We start from the raw sequence: 17,808 nt of genomic DNA, 5'->3' as shown, positions 1-17,808 counted from the left end.
TATGAGGAACTTAATTTATTCTCTCTTAAGTAGAGGAGATTAAGGGGGATATGATCTCCATGTATAATACATAAGGGGGATATGATCTCCATGTATAATACATAAGGGGGGATATGAACTCCATGTATAATACATAAGGGGGGATATGATCTCCATGTATAATACATAAGGGGGGGATATGATCTCCATGTATAATACATAAGGGGGGATATGATCTCCATGTATAATACATAAGGGGGATATGATCTCCATGTATAATACATAAGGGGGGATATGATCTCCATGTATAATACATAAGGGGGATATGATCACCATGTATAATACATAAGGGGGGATATGATCTCCATGTATAATACATAAGGGGGGATATGATCTCCATGTATAATACATAAGGGGGGATATGAACTCCATGTATAATACATAAGGGGGGATATGATCTCCATGTATAATACATAAGGGGGGGATATGATCTCCATGTATAATACATAAGGGGGGATATGAACTCCATGTATAATACATAAGGGGGGATATGATCTCCATGTATAATACATAAGGGGGATATGATCTCCATGTATAAATACATCAGTGGTTCATATAGTGAACTCGGTGTAGAGTTATTCACCCTGAGGTCATCACAGTGGACAAGGGGGGACTCTTTATGTCTGGAGGAAAAGAATTTTAATGTCCAAACACAGAAAGGTTTCTTCACAGTAAGAGCTGTGAAAATGTGGAATAGACTCCCTCAAGAGTTGGTTCTGGCCAGCTCAGTGGATTGCTTTAAAAAAAGGCCTGGATTGATTCTTAGATACACAGAATATAACTGGATATAACATTTATAGTAAAGTTGATCCAGGGAATATCCAATTGCCTCTCGGGGGATCAGGAAGGAATTGTTTCCCCTGCAGGAGCTAATTGGATCATGCTTTGCTGGGTTTTTAGTACCTTCCTCTGGATCAACTGTGGGTGTAGGATTATAACTTTTTTTTTAATGGTTGAAATCGATGGACTTTTGTCTTTTTTCAGCAAGACTAACTATGACAAATAGAGGGTGAATTTCCCACAGACAGCAATAAAAACCTGACAGGTGTTCTAATCCCTCTCTGCTCCATCCAAAACTAAGAAATGTTTGCCTTCAGTTATACTTTAAGCTAAAAAACCCTGAGGGTTTAACAACTGAAATTAATTCAGTGCTATATTAGTGTCCTTCTTCTGCCTAGCAGGTGTGTAGTATTGTTGATCTGATGCAAATTAGATTTTAATCTAATCGTACCTCCTAGAAGGTTATTTCTCCATTGAGAAGGTTGATATACAAAGTTGGAGCACATGTTGGTGAATTGGCGCAGGAATGCACTGGATACCTTCGCTGCCATTGTGCTATTGCTGGGTGTCCAGTGCATCCCTATACCCTTAAGGAGGGTTGGGCTCCCTCCAGACATACCTGCCCTCAGTCTATCCATTATATATAATGTGCTCCAACTTTATAGACTCTCAAAATTTATAGAGTTAGGACTACAGTACACTGGGGTGCTGTGATGTCACTAAACCCCTTGTTTTAACATGAACTGTTAGACAGGGTAATTTGGTTGGTTGCAAGCTGATTGGTAAGTGAGCTGGGAATTTTTGTTTGTTTTTTGACATGTGTCGCCCTTCCATGTGCTCCTTGCTGCAAAGGCCAATTATAGGTTGGGGTGGTTGCCTTTTGTTTGTTTCCCCATCAGAGTCCCCCTTTACATTAGGTTCCCTTATCAGAGTCTTCCCTTGTATCAGGGTCCCCATCAGATAATCCCCTTACATCAGGTACCCCATCAGAGGGCCTCTTTACATCAGTGTCACCATTAGAGTTCCCCCTTACGGCAGGGTCCCCATCAGAGTCCCACCTTTCATTAGTGTCACCATTAGAGTTCCCCCTTACATCAGCTTCCCTTATCAGTGTCTTCCCTTACATCAGATTCCTAATCAGAATTTAACCTTACATTAGGTTCCCTTATCACAGTCCCTGATTACAAAAGGATTCCCCATCAGAGTTCCCCCTTACATCAGGTTCCCTTATCAGAGTCGTCCCGTACATCAGATTCCCAATCCTTACCCTTACATTAGGTTTCATTATCAGAGTCCTCCCTTGCATCAGGGTCCCCATCAGACGGTCCATTTATATCAGGTTCTCCATCACAGTCTCACCTTACATCAGGGTCACCATAAGAATTCCCCCTTACATCAGATTCCTAATCAGAATTTACCCTTACATTAGGTTCCCTTAGTCCCGCCCAGGGGCAGACTGACAACTCATGGGGCCCCCGGACAATAGGGGATCATGGGGCCCATGTGTCCTTGTCCAAACTGAAAAAAGGCTATGAAGAAGGTCATCTCATGGGGCCCCCTACTGACCCCGGGCCCTCGGGAAGTGCCAGAGTTTCCATATGGTCACAACAGCTTCCCCATCAGAGTTCCCTTACATCATGTTCCCTGTCAGCCTCCCCCCTTACATCAGAGTCCCCATGAGAGTGCCCTATTAAATCAAAGTTCCTCCTAATACCAGAGTCTTCCCTTACATCAGAAGAAGAGACCATATGCAGACTCTATTGATCTTAATCCTCAATCTGTGCACATTCAGAATACACCACTGACCCTGATACAAACCGGGCCTGCTAAAATCTTGCAGCAGGCCAGATGTGGCCAACAGGCTATAGTTTAGGCCACCCACCCTAAAATAATTCCCTGGATCAACTATTTCTTTTTTTTTATTTAAATATTTTTTATTATAAATTTCAAAATACCATTTTACATATACAAAAGCTAATTAAACATACAAAATAGGATACCCGTTTTTATCTGACATTATATAAAAATATTAACTTTACTCTTGGTATCCTTTTTCCTCCTCTCCCTTTCCCCTCCCTCCCCACCTCCCCCATACCTCCCCAACCCCCTTCCCTTTCTACACAGCCTTGATTATGCTCTTTCCTACTCATTCTATTGATCCTATTCAAAGAATGATACTATTTTAATATTACCATTATCCTGCATGTCTTCTTTTCTCTATTACATATGTTCCAGGTATGCCGTTGACTTTTTAAATTTCTCCCACTTTTCCCATCTTATACGGAAAATATCCATTCTATCTTCCTCCATATGGTAAAATTCCTCCAATCTATAAATCCTCTCCACCCTTTCTATCCAATCCTTTACTCTTGGTGCCTGTTGTTCCCTCCAAAATGTGGGTATTAAGCCCTTCGCTGCATTCAAATAGTACACTAATCCAATTTTTTAAATATTTTTTTACTGAGAACTCAAAGCCATAGAAAAGACACATCTCTGGTTCCTTTGGAATATTAACCTCCATTATTTCCTGTATTATGTGTACTATCCCTCCCCAGTACTCTTGTATTTTATGACACTCTCACCACAAGTGAAACATTGTGCCTCTTTCTCCACATGAAAAATTCTGAGGACCCTCTGCACACTGGTCTATACCCTTTCAAGCAGACTATGCAATAAATAGGGATATTTAGTTCACACATATTGCAATACATGCTTAAGCTGGCAAACTGCATCAAAGTAATCCCTCTATGGCCAGTCCTACTCTACTCTGCCTACACAAATGCTACTGAGGACACAATGCTAGCATAGGGGAAAAGACACAATCTTTCTCCACATCCACGCCAACATAAAGGTGAGTTATCTCCACTTATCCTATGTGCTACACTTGGTGTGATATACCATCTTGCCAAACATTTCTCTCTAAATGGTGGCCTTATAAGTGTAATTAAACCTGTGAGAATCTTATATATTTTAGAAGTCCCATGCTTCCCATCTCCTCGTGTTTCTAATAAGTGCTCGAAGGGGTTCCAATCCTCTTTTTTTCTTAGTGGCTTTGGGAGATTCCCTATAAAATGTTTCAACTGAAAATAACGCCATTCATCCATTCTCGTGAATATTTCCCTCTTACTTTCCAATTCCTTACATGGACATATTTCCTCACCCTCCATTATATCTCTTAATTGTATTTCTTTCTTCTTTATCCACTTCCCTGTGATACTTTCTTTACCTGGAGGGAAAAAGTCTGCGTATCAAAGGGCATTAACAGTGAATTAAATGCCCACCTCATTTGCGTGTGTAATGCATCCCATACTCTTAAAACATTACCTGTAAACAAACTTGTGTTATCTGCTAATCCACGTTATTGAGGAGGTAACCAAATATTTCTACTTAAATTCGTGTGACTTAGTGTATTTTCTATTTTTACCCAGCTTTTCCCTTGTGCATTATATGTCCAGCAGGGGCAGACTGACCATTTGGAAACTCGGGCATTGCCCGAGGGCCCGGGGTCAGTATGGGGGCCCCCTGGTACCTTTTTCATAGGCTTTTTTGAGTTTGGGTAAGGACACAGGGGCCCAATGATCCCCTTTTGCCCAGGGGCCCCATGAGTTGTCAGTCCGCCCCTGTCTAGGAATATGTGTTGAATGCTACAAAAATATATTTATTTACGTATATTTAATATATTTACATTATATATAAAGGTATATTTTAGATTTAAATATTATTTCAAATGTATTTATTTTAAAGGGAAGAAGTGTAAGGCTGGCCATACATTATTTATTTCAGGTACTTATATAGTGCTGTTAATTTATGAAGCGCTTTACACATATATATTGTACATTCACATCAGTCCCTAACCCTCAAGGGGCGTACAATCTAAGGAGTTTGGGCTAGAACACAGGGGCCCCATGAGCCATTATTGCCCGGGGGCCCCATGAGTTGTCAGTCCGCCCCTGATGTCCAGTCAAAAATTCTCACCAATATTACTGAGTTATAGTATCTTTTTATGTCTGGGACTCCAAAACCACCTTTCTCTTTGTCTCTACTTAGAATATCATAGCTAATTCTAGGCTTCTTATTCCTCCAGATAAATCTTGTCAGGATTTTATAAATTATTCTAAAGTATGCCTCAGGTAGTTTAGTTGGTATCATTTGGAATTTATATAAGATTTTTGGAACAATCACCATTTTTATCAAGTTTATCCTCCCAATCCATGACTGAAATCCCCATCCTAGTTTCTTTATTTCATCTTTGATCTCATTCAGTAGTGGAATATAATTTAATCTATATAGGTTTTTTTTTATAGATATAGTCAATTTTATACCAAGATATTTTAATTCTCTTTCACTCCAGACGAAGTGGAATTCCTCCTGTAACATTTTTTTCTCTCTGGGATCAACTATTTCTGATGTTATTATTTATAAGTGTAAATATCCTGTGATAATCTATTTAGAAATACATCCATTTCTAAGTTTTATGCATTATATGATACATATTATTATTATTATACAGTATTTATAAAGCGCCAATAGTTCCGTCAGCTCTGTACATTACAAAGGGGGACAGAACAATACCAATACAAAACATGAGGGAATTGAGGGCCCTACTCTTTCGAGCTTACAATCTAGGAGGGGGGGATAGTGGTACAGGAGGAGATAGCTGTGGGGGATGGAGTGGTAGGAAGAGTGGAGGAGGTTGGCAAGTTAGCAGGGGGTGGGGTAGGCTTCCCTGAAGAGATGGGTTTTCAGGGTGCGCCTAAAGGAGAGGAGAGTAGGTGATAATCTGATGGGTTGGGGCAGGGAGTTCCAGAGAATGGGTGACACCCTGGAGAAGTCCTGGAGGTGGGCGTGGGAGGAGGAGACCAGGGAACTAGAGAGAAGGAGGTCTTGTGAGGAGCGGAGTGTGCGTGCTGGGCGGTACTTGGATATTAGGTCACTGATGTAGTTCGGGGCAGTATGGTGGACGGCTTTGTACATCAGTGTTAGGATTTGAATTTGATCCGTTGCGCAATTGGAAGCCAGTGGAGGGATTGGTAGATGATTTTATATGTACTTAGAGGTTAGATTGTTTAGGATTGTTGAAGAAACTGAAGCAATAGATTGAAGAAAAATGTGACATTTTACCATATTTGTCATGTAGCAATAAATTGTGACATCAGTTGCCCCGCCTCTACCAATCCACATTTTTTGAGGGCGGGTCTATAATTCCATTGAAGAAGCTCCTCCTTCCCGTCAGGGCGGTCTTTTCAGTCTTCAGTCCAGATGAGTAATTTTCACTCTTTCCTCCAGATAAAGTAAGATGGTTTTTAACTTTGATTTTCTGTTTTAGTTCCCGTGTCGAAGCCTATTGTACAGACGGAGCCATCCTATGGAGCAGTGGAACACGTGGGAAACATCACCTTCAAATGTTCCGCCATGAAAGGGACGCGAGTGATGTACGAGTGGCTTAAAAATGGCAGCCCCCTCCAGGACAGATCCGGGTACATCTTCTCTCCAAATAACTCCATGTTCACCATCCTTTCCGTCACAAAGGGCGACATCGGCAACTACAGCTGCTTGGCCAGGAATTTTGTCAGTGAAATGGAGAGTGATGGGATCAGTCCGACCATCTATTGTGAGTATCAGTGGACAGATCGGTAGTTTTTATCGAGAAAAGAACAGAGGTTTTCAGGAAGGGGTTTGGATTAACCTTTCTCCACCATTTCCCAAATGTTAAGGTGTCAAAATGTACGAGGATCCATTTACACAATTGTGTTCCCACGTCGTGGGGCAATGCACGTTATTTTTGTTGTTGCGTCATGGTACCATTTTGAAAGGCAAGGCGACACACCTGTGTTATAGTATTCAGTAATGCACTGCAATGGATTGTAAAGAATCACGATGTTTGTTGAATTACCAAAGATGGCACATGTCCAATTTTGGCACATTTTGAGTGTGTTAGCAGCCCATTATTGGTTGCAATGCACAAAAAAGGTAAATGGGCTTTTACCTATTTTTTTTAAACCGCTGACCTACAATCCCCATCCTGTATATGGTAGTTCATAAGGCTGCATTCACATCTGGGAATGCATTCAGAAGCATGCAGAAATGCACATTCCTGAAATGTGGAAAAGAAAAACGTATGAAAACCATGAGTCATGTGCAATTAAAAAAAAGTGTCCACAAAGGTGCAGGAGCTTCTTTGGCACCTATGTCGCACGTAAGGCATCCCATTCAAGTGCATGGGCTGTCCTATGTGTGTTGCATGAAAATGTATGGCAAACATGCAAATAAACTGCACATGCATGCAATATTCCCCATGGACACATCCCGATATTTCTGGGTGTTATAGTGATCACAGGCTGAGAACCGTAGACAATCCAAGTGAAGAAATGTCAACAGCATACCTAGGATTCCTCAAAATGTGTTCAAAGCTTTGTTTTTGTGGTCACATGGTAAACACAAGGCAATGTTTCGGAGCCATGCTGGGCCACTTTATCGGGCAAGGGGCTCTGCACAGCTTGCCCAACGAAGGGGCCCTGACCGGCTTGCCTGACGAATGGGCCCTGTGTGGCTTGCCTGAGCAAGGGGCCCTGACCGGCTTGCCTGATGAAAGGGCCCTGCATGGCTCATCTGACAAAGGGGCCCTGCACGGCTGCCTGACGAAGGGGCCCTGCGTGGCTTTCCTGATGAAAGGGCTGTGTGTGGCTCCAAAACGTTGCCTTGTGTTTACCATGTGATCACAAAAATAAAACTTAGGACCCATTTTGAGGAATCCTTCCTACTAAGCTAGGTGTGAGTGGGGCCTTACCAGGGGCGGACTGACCATTTGGAAACTCGGGCAGTGCCCGAGGGGCCTGGGGTCAGTAGGGGGCCCCATGAGATGCCCCTGGTACCTTTTTCATAGGCTTTTTTGAGTTTGGGCAAGGACACAGGGGCCCCATGATCCCCTATTGCCCGGGGGCCCCATGAGTTGTCAGTCCGCCCCTGGGCCTTACAGATTAAACTAAAATGACTTTCATTTTCCAGATATGGTACAAGATAAAACCCCATCTGCAGGGCAGTATTTTCAACATTTAACCAAAATTAAGAACACGGGGACATGACCTTCAACTAACTGGAAGAAAGTTCAAAACTAATCTCAGAAAGTACTATTTTACTGAAAGAATAGTTAATGCTTGGTAAATAGCTTCAAACATGCTTGGGTCAAGCATAGAACTATACTCAGACAAAAAAAGTTAATAAAAAGAAAACAAAAAACACACACACACACCCCCCCCCCCCAAAAAAAAAAGAAAAAAAGAAATGGGCAGACTCAGTGGACTACTAGGTCTTTTTCTGCTGTCACTTTTCTATGTTTCTATTACAGTTTTTAAAAATTAAAACATCAAAGCTAAATCTTTGCATAAAGCTGCACTCTAGGCAGATTAAAAAGCCACTATTTAATGCAGCTTTGTATTAAATAATATGTGTGAAACTTCCTCATAATAAAAATAACATTGATGTGGTGCAGTCCGTGGGGCATGCTGATAGGAGGAGAGAGCAGATTGACAGAAAGATGAGCTCATCAGTCTGCTGCTTCTCCTTTCACTGTCCAAAGGGGAAAGGAGACCTGCAAGCGAAAGTGAAATTGCCACAGAAAAAGATCAGTTCACCTCCTGTACTAAACAGGGCTGCGCTGTATTGCAAAGCTAAATCTCAGAACTGAATAGACAGAAACAGTAAGAGAACGATTTGGGGGGGGGGGGGATTTACTAAAACTGGAGCACACAGAATCTGGTGCAGCTCTGCATAGAAACCAATCAGATTCCAGCTTAATTGAACAAGCTGAAGTTAGAAGGCGATTGGCTACCATGCACAGCGACACCAGATTCTGCACTCTCTAGTGTTCATTGAGAAAATGAAAAGCGATCTCTGAATGGCCCCCATGTTGAACATCAGGGCGGTCGCTCTGCATGGGCCCTGGAAGTTAGTGCAGATCACTGGAGTAGCAGTGTCACCTATAGTGATTTCCAGCTTCTAGCACTTCTGCCTGGCAGTACTAGGGTTGTTGGTTCGAATCCCAGCCACGGCACCACCTGCCTGGAGTTTACATGTTCTCCCTGTGCCTGTGTGGGTTTCCTCCAGGTACTCCAGTTTCCTCCCACACTCCAAAGGTAGGTTAATTGGCTCCTGTCTAAATTGGCCCTAGTATGTGTATGTATGAATGTAAGTTAGGGACCTTAGATTGTACGCCCCTTGAGGGTTAGGGACTGATGTGAATGTACAATATATATATATATATGTAAAGTGCTGCGTAAATTGATGGCGCTATATAAGTACCTGAAATAATAAAATAATAGAGGGATCCCACTGGTATGGCATATACATAGTTATATTAGTCCAAGCTGTATCAATGTAAAAATACCCATACCTGGAATCAGGGGCGGACTGACCATTTGGAAACTCTGGCACTTCCCGAGGGCCCGGGGTCAGTAGGGGGCCCCATGAGATGCCCCTGGTACCTTTTTCATAGGATTTTTTGAGTTTGGGCAAGGACACAGGGGCCCCATGATCCCTATTGCCTGGGGGCTCCATGAGTTGTCAGTCTGCCCCTGTCTGGAATGCAGGTTGAACTCCATAGAAGCCAGGCATTTGCTAGTCTGAGGATTTAAAACACCCGCAGCATAACACATTACTCCAATGCAGGTAAACAGTGGCTGCTCAGTTCAATGCCTACAAGGCTCAGAACCCATTCCGGAGCTCTTATACAGACTCTGTGAGGTTGATTTACTAAAACTGGGGATTGCAACATTTGGTGCAGCTCTGCATAGAAACCAATCAGCTTCCAGGTTTTATTACCAAACCTGAATTGAACAAGCTGAAGTTAGAAGCTGATTGGCTGCCATGCACAGCTGCACCAGATTTTGCACTCACCAGTTTTAGTAACTCAACCCCTGTAATTGCTCCAAATGCTTTGTGTGAGTACTTATGTACAGTACATTGTGATGTTTCACATGCTTGGAGAACATGCATACTGTCTGCAGCTGATTAATGTAAATCCTCAGAAAAAAAAAATGCCTAAACGTTTCAACCCAGAAGCTTTTTTCATGTCCCTGAAAAAGACCCTGTTTGGGTTGAAATGTGTAGCAAATGGATAATGTTGCACGGAAATCTGAAACATTGTTATCAGCCCTACCTTAAAGTGGAACTAAACTGTAAGTGAGCACCACAAACTGAGGCTTCATGTACATGAGCAGCTCCTAAAGCTTTTGGCATTTTTTTGCCAAAGTTCCTAAATTCAGCTCCATAAAAGTCTACGTGCCCATGTACACACAAGCTTTTAGCAGAGTTTAGGAGCTGCCACGTTTAGGTGAGATTAAACCTCCCTTTCCTGAACGTGGAAGAATCACGCTCAGGATAGGAATGTTTTTACCACCTACCGTGGTAAAATGCAAAACCGCGGACCGCGGTTGCTGCGGTTTTTCCGCGATTTGCATTTTCCCATGGGCGGTGGTCAAGGTAGGCTCAGGTACATGGAGCCTAAAAATTTTATTTAATTCATTTTTAATATTCAAAGCAAACTCCCCCATCCATCAATGTCTTTTTTATTTTGTAGAGAAATTACTTTGAAAAACACCCTCCTAGCATTTCTAACCATGGCCATCTTGAGTAAGGGCAGATGGTTCATGTAGCATTTACTTCCTGAAGTCCAACTGCCCTTAGTTCAGGCATGCAGACAGGAGGATGTGTTTAGCTGAGAAAGCTCCTTCTCCCCTCCTGAAGACTCCTGGGATGCATCATTTTGACCTAGGCCAGAAACCAGGAAGCGATGGAAGGCATGTATACGTTATTTAAAACAAGAAAAATGTAATATACCCCCTTATATTTTTACTAATATTAGCAGCATAAGGATTAAAAATAGTTAATGTTGATTGATAGAGTTCCCCTTTAAGCCTCTAAGGCGGAGATTTACTAAAACTGGAGCACTCAGAATCTGGTGCAACTGTGCATGGGAGCCAATCAGCTTCTAACTTCAGCTTGTCCAATTATGCTTTGACAGTATTTATTTATTGCAGGTAATTATATAGCGCCATCAATTTATGCAGCGCTTTATATACATTATATATTGTACATTCACATCAGTCCCCAACCCTCAAGGGGCGTACAATCTAAGGGTCCCTAATTTACATCCATACATACACATACTAGGGCCAATTTAGACAGGAGCCAGTTAACCTACCAGCATGTCTTTGGAGTGTAGGAGGAAACCGGAGTACCCGGAGGAAACCCACACAGGCACAGGGAGAACATGCAAACTCCAGGCAGGTGGTGGCATGGTTGGGACTTGAACCAACGACCCTAGTACTGCCAGGAGGAAGTGCTAACCATTTCGCCGCTGTGCTGCTCAATAAAACTTGGTAGCTGATTGGTTTCCATGCAGAGCTGTACAAGATTTTGCAACATGTACTTTTAGTAAATAACCCTCTAAATCAGGGATGTTAAACTCAATTTCATCGCGGGCCGCATCAACATTATGGTTGCCAATTTTATCTGTAAGACTAGATGTCTGTAGCACCCCCCCTCCTTACATCAGATGTCAAGAGCCCCCCACCATCAGAAGTCAAGAATCACCACTGTCCCTTACATTATGGTGCACCCCCCTTCACCATGTGCTACTGCTGGGAAGAAGCTGGGTCTGAAGGAGGACCAGAGGAGGGCTGAAGCCTGCTGAAAGCTGAGACCAGGGATGAGGAGATGCAACACAGAGAGGTGCAGGATCTGTAGAAGTTCTGTCCTGATCTCTGCTGCTGACTGATGGGACTGGGGGCGGGGGGGGGGTGACATAGACGAGCCTCTTCTCTTCACAGCTGCATGGAGCAGGATCTGGCGGAGGAGTTCTGTCCTACTCTCTGCTTCCGACTGCTGATACAAGGTGGGGGTGGAGACAAAGGGAGTGCCGCAGCTGCAAGAGAGGTGTGACTCTAGGTTCACGTAGCGTAGCGTTTTGCAGAAACACAGTACAGTCCATTTAACATGATTTCCTATGGGACTTGTTCACCCCTGTGTGTTTTCACCCGGTGCGTTTTTTGGAAAGGGTCAGGGAGTTTTTTTAATGCAAAAAAAGTTGTGTTTTTGTTTCTATAGACTTCAGTGGACATGCTGTAGAAAAGCATGTATTGCATTTTTGATGCATTTTTGCCGTGTTATTGATGCATTTTGCGTTTTAAATCTGCCTAGCAACAAGAAAACGAAGAAAAGAAATAAAAAAGAACTGCAAAATGCATCCAAAACGCAAGTGCAAAAACGCAAAATGCAATGCAAAACGCAATGCAGAAACGCCTCAAATGCAACCTGAATAGGTGTGAACCTAGCCTAAGGGCCACATGAAATGGCCTGGTGGGCTAGTTTCGTCCCGTGGGCCTTGTGTTTGACAAATGTGCTCTAAGTGGACTACAGAACACCTCCGTCCTTCTGTTATGGAGATGAGGAGAGGGGGAGGCTTTATATTATTATTTATTATTATTTATTACAGGTACTTACCGTATTTTTCGCTCCATAAGAAGCACTTTTTTCCCCCCAAAAAAGGGGGGAAAATGTTAGTGCATCTTATGGAGCGAATATGGAGCGGCCGGTCCGGTATTTCCACCGCCGCCGTGTCAGAATACCGGGCCGGCCGCTCAGCTCTGGGGAGGGGGGGGGGGAGCGGGTACCTGAATTTGACAGGTACCCGCTCTTACTTTTGCGGAGTTGTTCTTTGACCTTACCTGTTCCTCTATCCAGCGGCGCGCTGTCTTCCCGACTTCTGTAGTGTCGGCGCTCGGCATGACAGCCGGGTGCCCAGTGCGCATGCGCAAGAAGTGGTGCTTTTTGTGAATGGTAAGGCGGTACCTGGGACACATGACAGATCCCAGAAGCTGCTGGACCAATCACAAAGCGCAAGTGCTTCTCGCTCATGCGCACTGGGCACCCGGCTGTCATGCCGAGTGCCGACACTACAGAAGCCGGGAAGACAGCGCGCCGCTGGATAGAGGAACAGGTAAGATGAAAGAACAACTCCGCGGAAGTAAGAGCGGGTACCTGTCAAATTCAGGTACCCGCTCCCCCCCCCCTCCCCAAAGATCAGCAGTCATCTCCTGTACTATGTCCGCAGTCTCTGGTCATCTCCTGTACTATGTCCGCAGTCTCTGGTCATCCCTGTACTGTGTCCGCAGTCTCTGGTCATCCCTCGACTGTGTCCGCAGTCTCTGGTCATCTCCTGTACTGTGTCCGCAGTCTCTGGTCATCTCCTGTACTGTGTCCGCAGTCTCTGGTCATCTCCTGTACTGTGTCCGCAGTCTCTGGTCATCTCCTGTACTGTGTCCGCAGTCTCTGGTCATCTCCTGTACTGTGTCCGCAGTCTCTGGTCATCCCTGTACTGTCCGCAGTCTCTGGTCATCTCCTGTACTATGTCCGCAGTCTCTGGTCATCTCCTGTACTGTGTCCGCAGTCTCTGGTCATCTCCTGTACTGTGTCCGCAGTCTCTGGTCATCCCTGTGCTGTCCGCAGTCTCTGGTCATCTCCTGTACTGTCCGCAGTCTCTGGTCATCCCTGTGCTGTCCGCAGTCTCTGGTCATCTCCTGTACTGTGTCTGCAGTCCATTAGTTCAGAATATTTTTTTTCTTGTTTTTCTCCTCTAAAACCTAGGTGCGTCTTATGGAGCGAAAAATACGGTATATAGTGCCGTCAATTTACGCAGCGCTTCACATATATATCATACATTCACATCAGTTCCTGACCCTCAAGGGGTGTACAATCTAAGGTCCCTAACTCACATTCATACATACACATACTAGGGACAATTTAGACAGAATCCAATTAACCTACCAGCATGTCTTTGGAGATTTATAAGATCTTAGCATGCTTCCTGTCCTAGGATGACAACGCTGCTCCGTAGATACAGTACAGTGATGGAGCATGTCACCCTAGGACAGGAAGTATGTTACTGGCAGGATCACCGGGTGAAAATAAAGAAAAAATAAAAAACGAATGCGGTCACTACATGGAAAGACTGGTAAGCTGCAATATATTACATTTCAATTTTTGGATTTATTTAATTTAGCCTTTCCTAATAATTGCCGAAATGGCTAAAGTTCTGCAGGTTTTCATTAAAATTTTGAGGGAAATTAAAAATCCTAAGTTTGCTCATATAGCCTACAACCAACTCTTCCCTCGCAGCCTGGAAGTCTGTAGAAGCTCTGCATATCCTGCTCTAATTATCACATTCGGCTTTTTCATTTTGCTAATTATAAACACATTACACGCTTCGCAGGAAAGGAGAACCTGTATGAAAGGGCTCACCATCCACCTGTGCCTGGGAGGTATGTGCAGCAGAGATAGCCTTGCTGGGCCATATGTTCTTCTGGGTGCTGTCCCAACTTTGCAGTAATTACCCCTCTGGGAGTGTATGGCCATTTGCCAGCTTCTAGGTAAAGCGACGCTCATACACCGTTAAAGCTGAACTCCGGGCGGATATAAAAGGCACAAATTATTGCAGCTCTGTATTCATTATTGCAATAAATATTACATTAAAAAATACATTTGATATTTATATTTTATATTTATAACATGTATTTATTATTTTTGTCTTTTTTTTAATATTATACTATATATATTTATTTATAATATATTTACATTATATAAAAAACGTATATTTTAGATTTAAATATTATTTCAGATGTCTTTATTTTAAAGGGAAGCAGCATATATGGCCTTACATTATTTATTTCAGGTACTTATATAGCGCCGTCAATTTATGCAGCGCTTTATATATATATTGTACATTCTCATCAGTCAAGAGGCATACAATCTAACTCACATTCATACATACACATACTAGGGCCAATTTAGACAGGAGCCAATTCATCTACCAGCATGTCTTTGGAGTGTGGGAGGAAACCGGAGTATTATTATATTATTATTATTATACAGTATTTATATAGCGCCAGAAGGTTTGCTCAGCGCTGTACATTACAGTGGGGGTCAGAACATGAGACAATACAGTAACAAAACAAAACACGAGGGTCAAGGGCCCTGCTCTTTTGAGCTTACAATCTAGGACGTGGAGGAAACCCACGCAGGCACAGGGAGAACATGCAAACTCCAAGCAGGAGATGCTGTGGCTGGGATTTGAACCAGTACTGCCAGGTGGAAGTGCTAACCATTTAGCCACTGTGCTGTCCCTTATGCAAGCTGCTTTCCTTCAACCACGGATCAAAGAAAGTGAAATCACTTGATTCCTCCCCATGAACACAGTCAGTGCTAATGGGGGAATCCCTCCTGCAGCGCGATTGTGTTCTGTTGGCAGGGAGTGGGTGGGAGCATTCTCCACCAGTAGAATGCAGTGATCACTGCTGGAGGCAGGGCAGCCCTTAGAAACCATGGGGTCCCATACAGCTAACCTGACAGGGCCCTTCCCAAAAGAAAGACAGTTTACTATGCTACGGTTTATGAATGAATACAGGGAGCGATTAGTACCGATCACTCATTGTGTTCATTCAGGAAAGGAAGGACCTGGTAAATGTGAAATATTAACCGGACCTTTTCCCCACTCTCCATTCTGAAGGATCCTATTGAGTGCTTGCAGCTGCCAGTGGGAAGGAGATGAGGAAAACTGACAGCACTGCAGGGGTGGGGCCACATGGGCAGCCGGGGGGGGGGGACAGCCATGCATCAGTTCCAGTAAGTGCCCCCCCCCGCCATCCTGATCAGTGTCCCTGCCCACATCTGATTCACCCAGCTGCCTGGGCCCCCCTGCTGGCCTGGGCCCTGTACAGGAGGACTGGTGGTACCCCCTTATCCACGGCCCTGGCTGGAGGCTACAGTTGCTGGCAATGATTGCACAACAAGATACGCTCCTTCCTTACCCCAGACACCACTAAACTACTAGTACACTCCCTGATTGTCTCACGCCTTGACTACTGCAACTCCCTCCTCACCGGCCTACCCCAGTGCAGGCTCTCCCCGCTTCAGACCATCCTGAACTCAGCGGCCAGACTCATCCACCTCACCAGCCGCTCCACCTCTGCCATCCCCCTCTGCCTCTCCCTCCACTGGCTCCCCATTGCCCAACGCATTAAATTCAAATTGCTCACCCTGACCTATAAGGCCATTCACAACACTGCCCCTAACTACCTCACCGACCTGATTCCCAGGTACCACCCTACCCGTACCCTTCGCTCTTCACAGGACCTCCTTCTATCTTGCTCCCTGGTCTCCTCCTCCCACGCACGACTGCAAGACTTCTCCAGGTCCTCCCCCATCCTCTGGAACTCACTACCCCAATCCATCAGACTGTCACCTTCCCTCCTCACCTTCAGGTGCTCCCTGAAAACCCACCTCTTCAGGGAAGCCTACCCCACCCTCACCAACAGCCGCTGCCCTTCCCTCCTCCTACCACTCCATCCCCCACAGCCGTTTCCTCCTGTGCCTCTACCCCCTCCCTCCTAGATTGTACGCTCGAAAGAGTAGGGCCCTCTTACCCCTTGTGTACTGTTTGATGATACTGTTCTGTTTCATGTATTGTCCCCCCTCTATTGTACAGCGCTGAGCAAACCCTTTGGCGCTATATAAACTCGATAAATAAATAAATAAATAAAATAAATAAACAATAAACCTGACAAGCTGGTTGTACTGAAATCAATTGATAGATCGACTTTAGTACAACCAGCCTGCCCATAGATGGATTGATGTTCAGCCGGTTCCTGCTGAACCAACCACAAATTTGATCCATCTATGGTCGGCTTAATAGCCAAAGTTGGCCTGGTATCAGACTCATACAGTTCCCTGTACAGCACAGCTCAGAGAAAGGGAGAGAGAAGCAACTCAAGAAGCCAAACGGGTGTGGCAAAGTCTAAGAAGCATGCTGATAGGTGGAGAAGGCAGAGTGAAAGAGAGATGAGCTGATCAGTCTGCTGCCTCTCCTTTCACTTTCAAGTCATAGGGTTTGGGGGAAGCCTGTAAGTGAAAGTGAAATTTATTGAAGTCAATCTCCCCGACGATAGCCCCTGGCTATCAAAACTGTCACAGAGAAAGATTATCTGCCTCTCCTTTCACTTTCAAGTCATAGGGTTGGGGGGAGACCTGTAGGTGAAAGTGAAACTGCCACAGAGAAAGATTAGTTCACCTCTAAACAGCTCTGTGCTCTGTGGCAGAGCTGTGTAAATCTCAGAACTGTATAGATAGAATTACAAATCAGGTCAAACAGCTCCCATATAAGTAGCAGTTTTCCTGGAATTTAGCTTTAGGTCCCATTTACATTGTTGCATGTTAACACACACATTGCAATGCATTAAAATGGATGTGTGCAACTTCCCCATAATAAAAATAGCATTGATGTGGTGCAGTCCAGGGAGCATGCTGATAGATGGAGAAGGCAGAGTCACAGAGAGATGAGCTCATCCGTCATCCGTCCAAAGGGTTGTGGTGGAGAGAAGACCTGTAAGTGAAAATGAAACTGCCACAATGAAAGATCATCAGTTCACCTCCTATACGAAACAGGGCTGTGCTGTGCGGCAGAGCTGTGTAAATCTCAGAGCTGTATAGACAGAAACACAAACCAGGTCAAACAGCTCTCATATACTGTATGTAGGTTTGAGCTTTGGGGCCCATTTACATTGTTGCATGTTAACACACATATTGCAATGCACTTAAAATGGATGTATGTAACCTCCCCATATTGAGAATAGCATTGATCCCCATCTCAGTATGTTTTAGTGCATCGGGAGAGTCCTAGATGTCAATGACAATACATCAAAACCTACGTAACATTAGTGTGGATGAATTAACAAGCCTTGCCTATTGGTGAGGAACCATACCCTCTCCAAATTCTAAATCGCATTGAAAATGCATGCATCCTTTAGGCATGAATTATTATTACACAGGATTTATATAGTGCCAACACATTTTATTTACTTATTTCAGGTACTTATATTGCTCTGTCAATCTATGCAGCACTTTACATATATATTGTACATTCACATTAGTCCCTAACCC

At 44.0% G+C, this 17,808-nt stretch overlaps 1 protein-coding gene across 2 annotated transcripts in view; it reads left to right on the top strand.

The window, feature by feature from the left end:
* HEPACAM2 (HEPACAM family member 2) overlaps positions 1-17,808 on the top strand; it is a 179,015-nt gene that overhangs the window by 85,568 nt on the left and 75,639 nt on the right. For both annotated transcript variants that reach the window (XM_089692115.1, XM_089692116.1), the window contains exon 3: positions 6,146-6,430. In XM_089692115.1, the coding sequence (XP_089548241.1) occupies positions 6,146-6,430 (285 nt within the window). The remainder of the gene's footprint in view (positions 1-6,145; positions 6,431-17,808) is intronic.

This window comes from Staurois parvus, unplaced genomic scaffold (assembly GCF_062004578.1).
Source record: "Staurois parvus isolate SC_StPar_1 unplaced genomic scaffold, SC_StPar_1.0 ptg000576l, whole genome shotgun sequence".
Taxonomy (NCBI): domain Eukaryota; kingdom Metazoa; phylum Chordata; class Amphibia; order Anura; family Ranidae; genus Staurois; species Staurois parvus.
The sequence above is the reverse complement of the archived record's forward strand: the minus strand, read 5'-3'. Positions and strand labels throughout refer to the sequence as shown.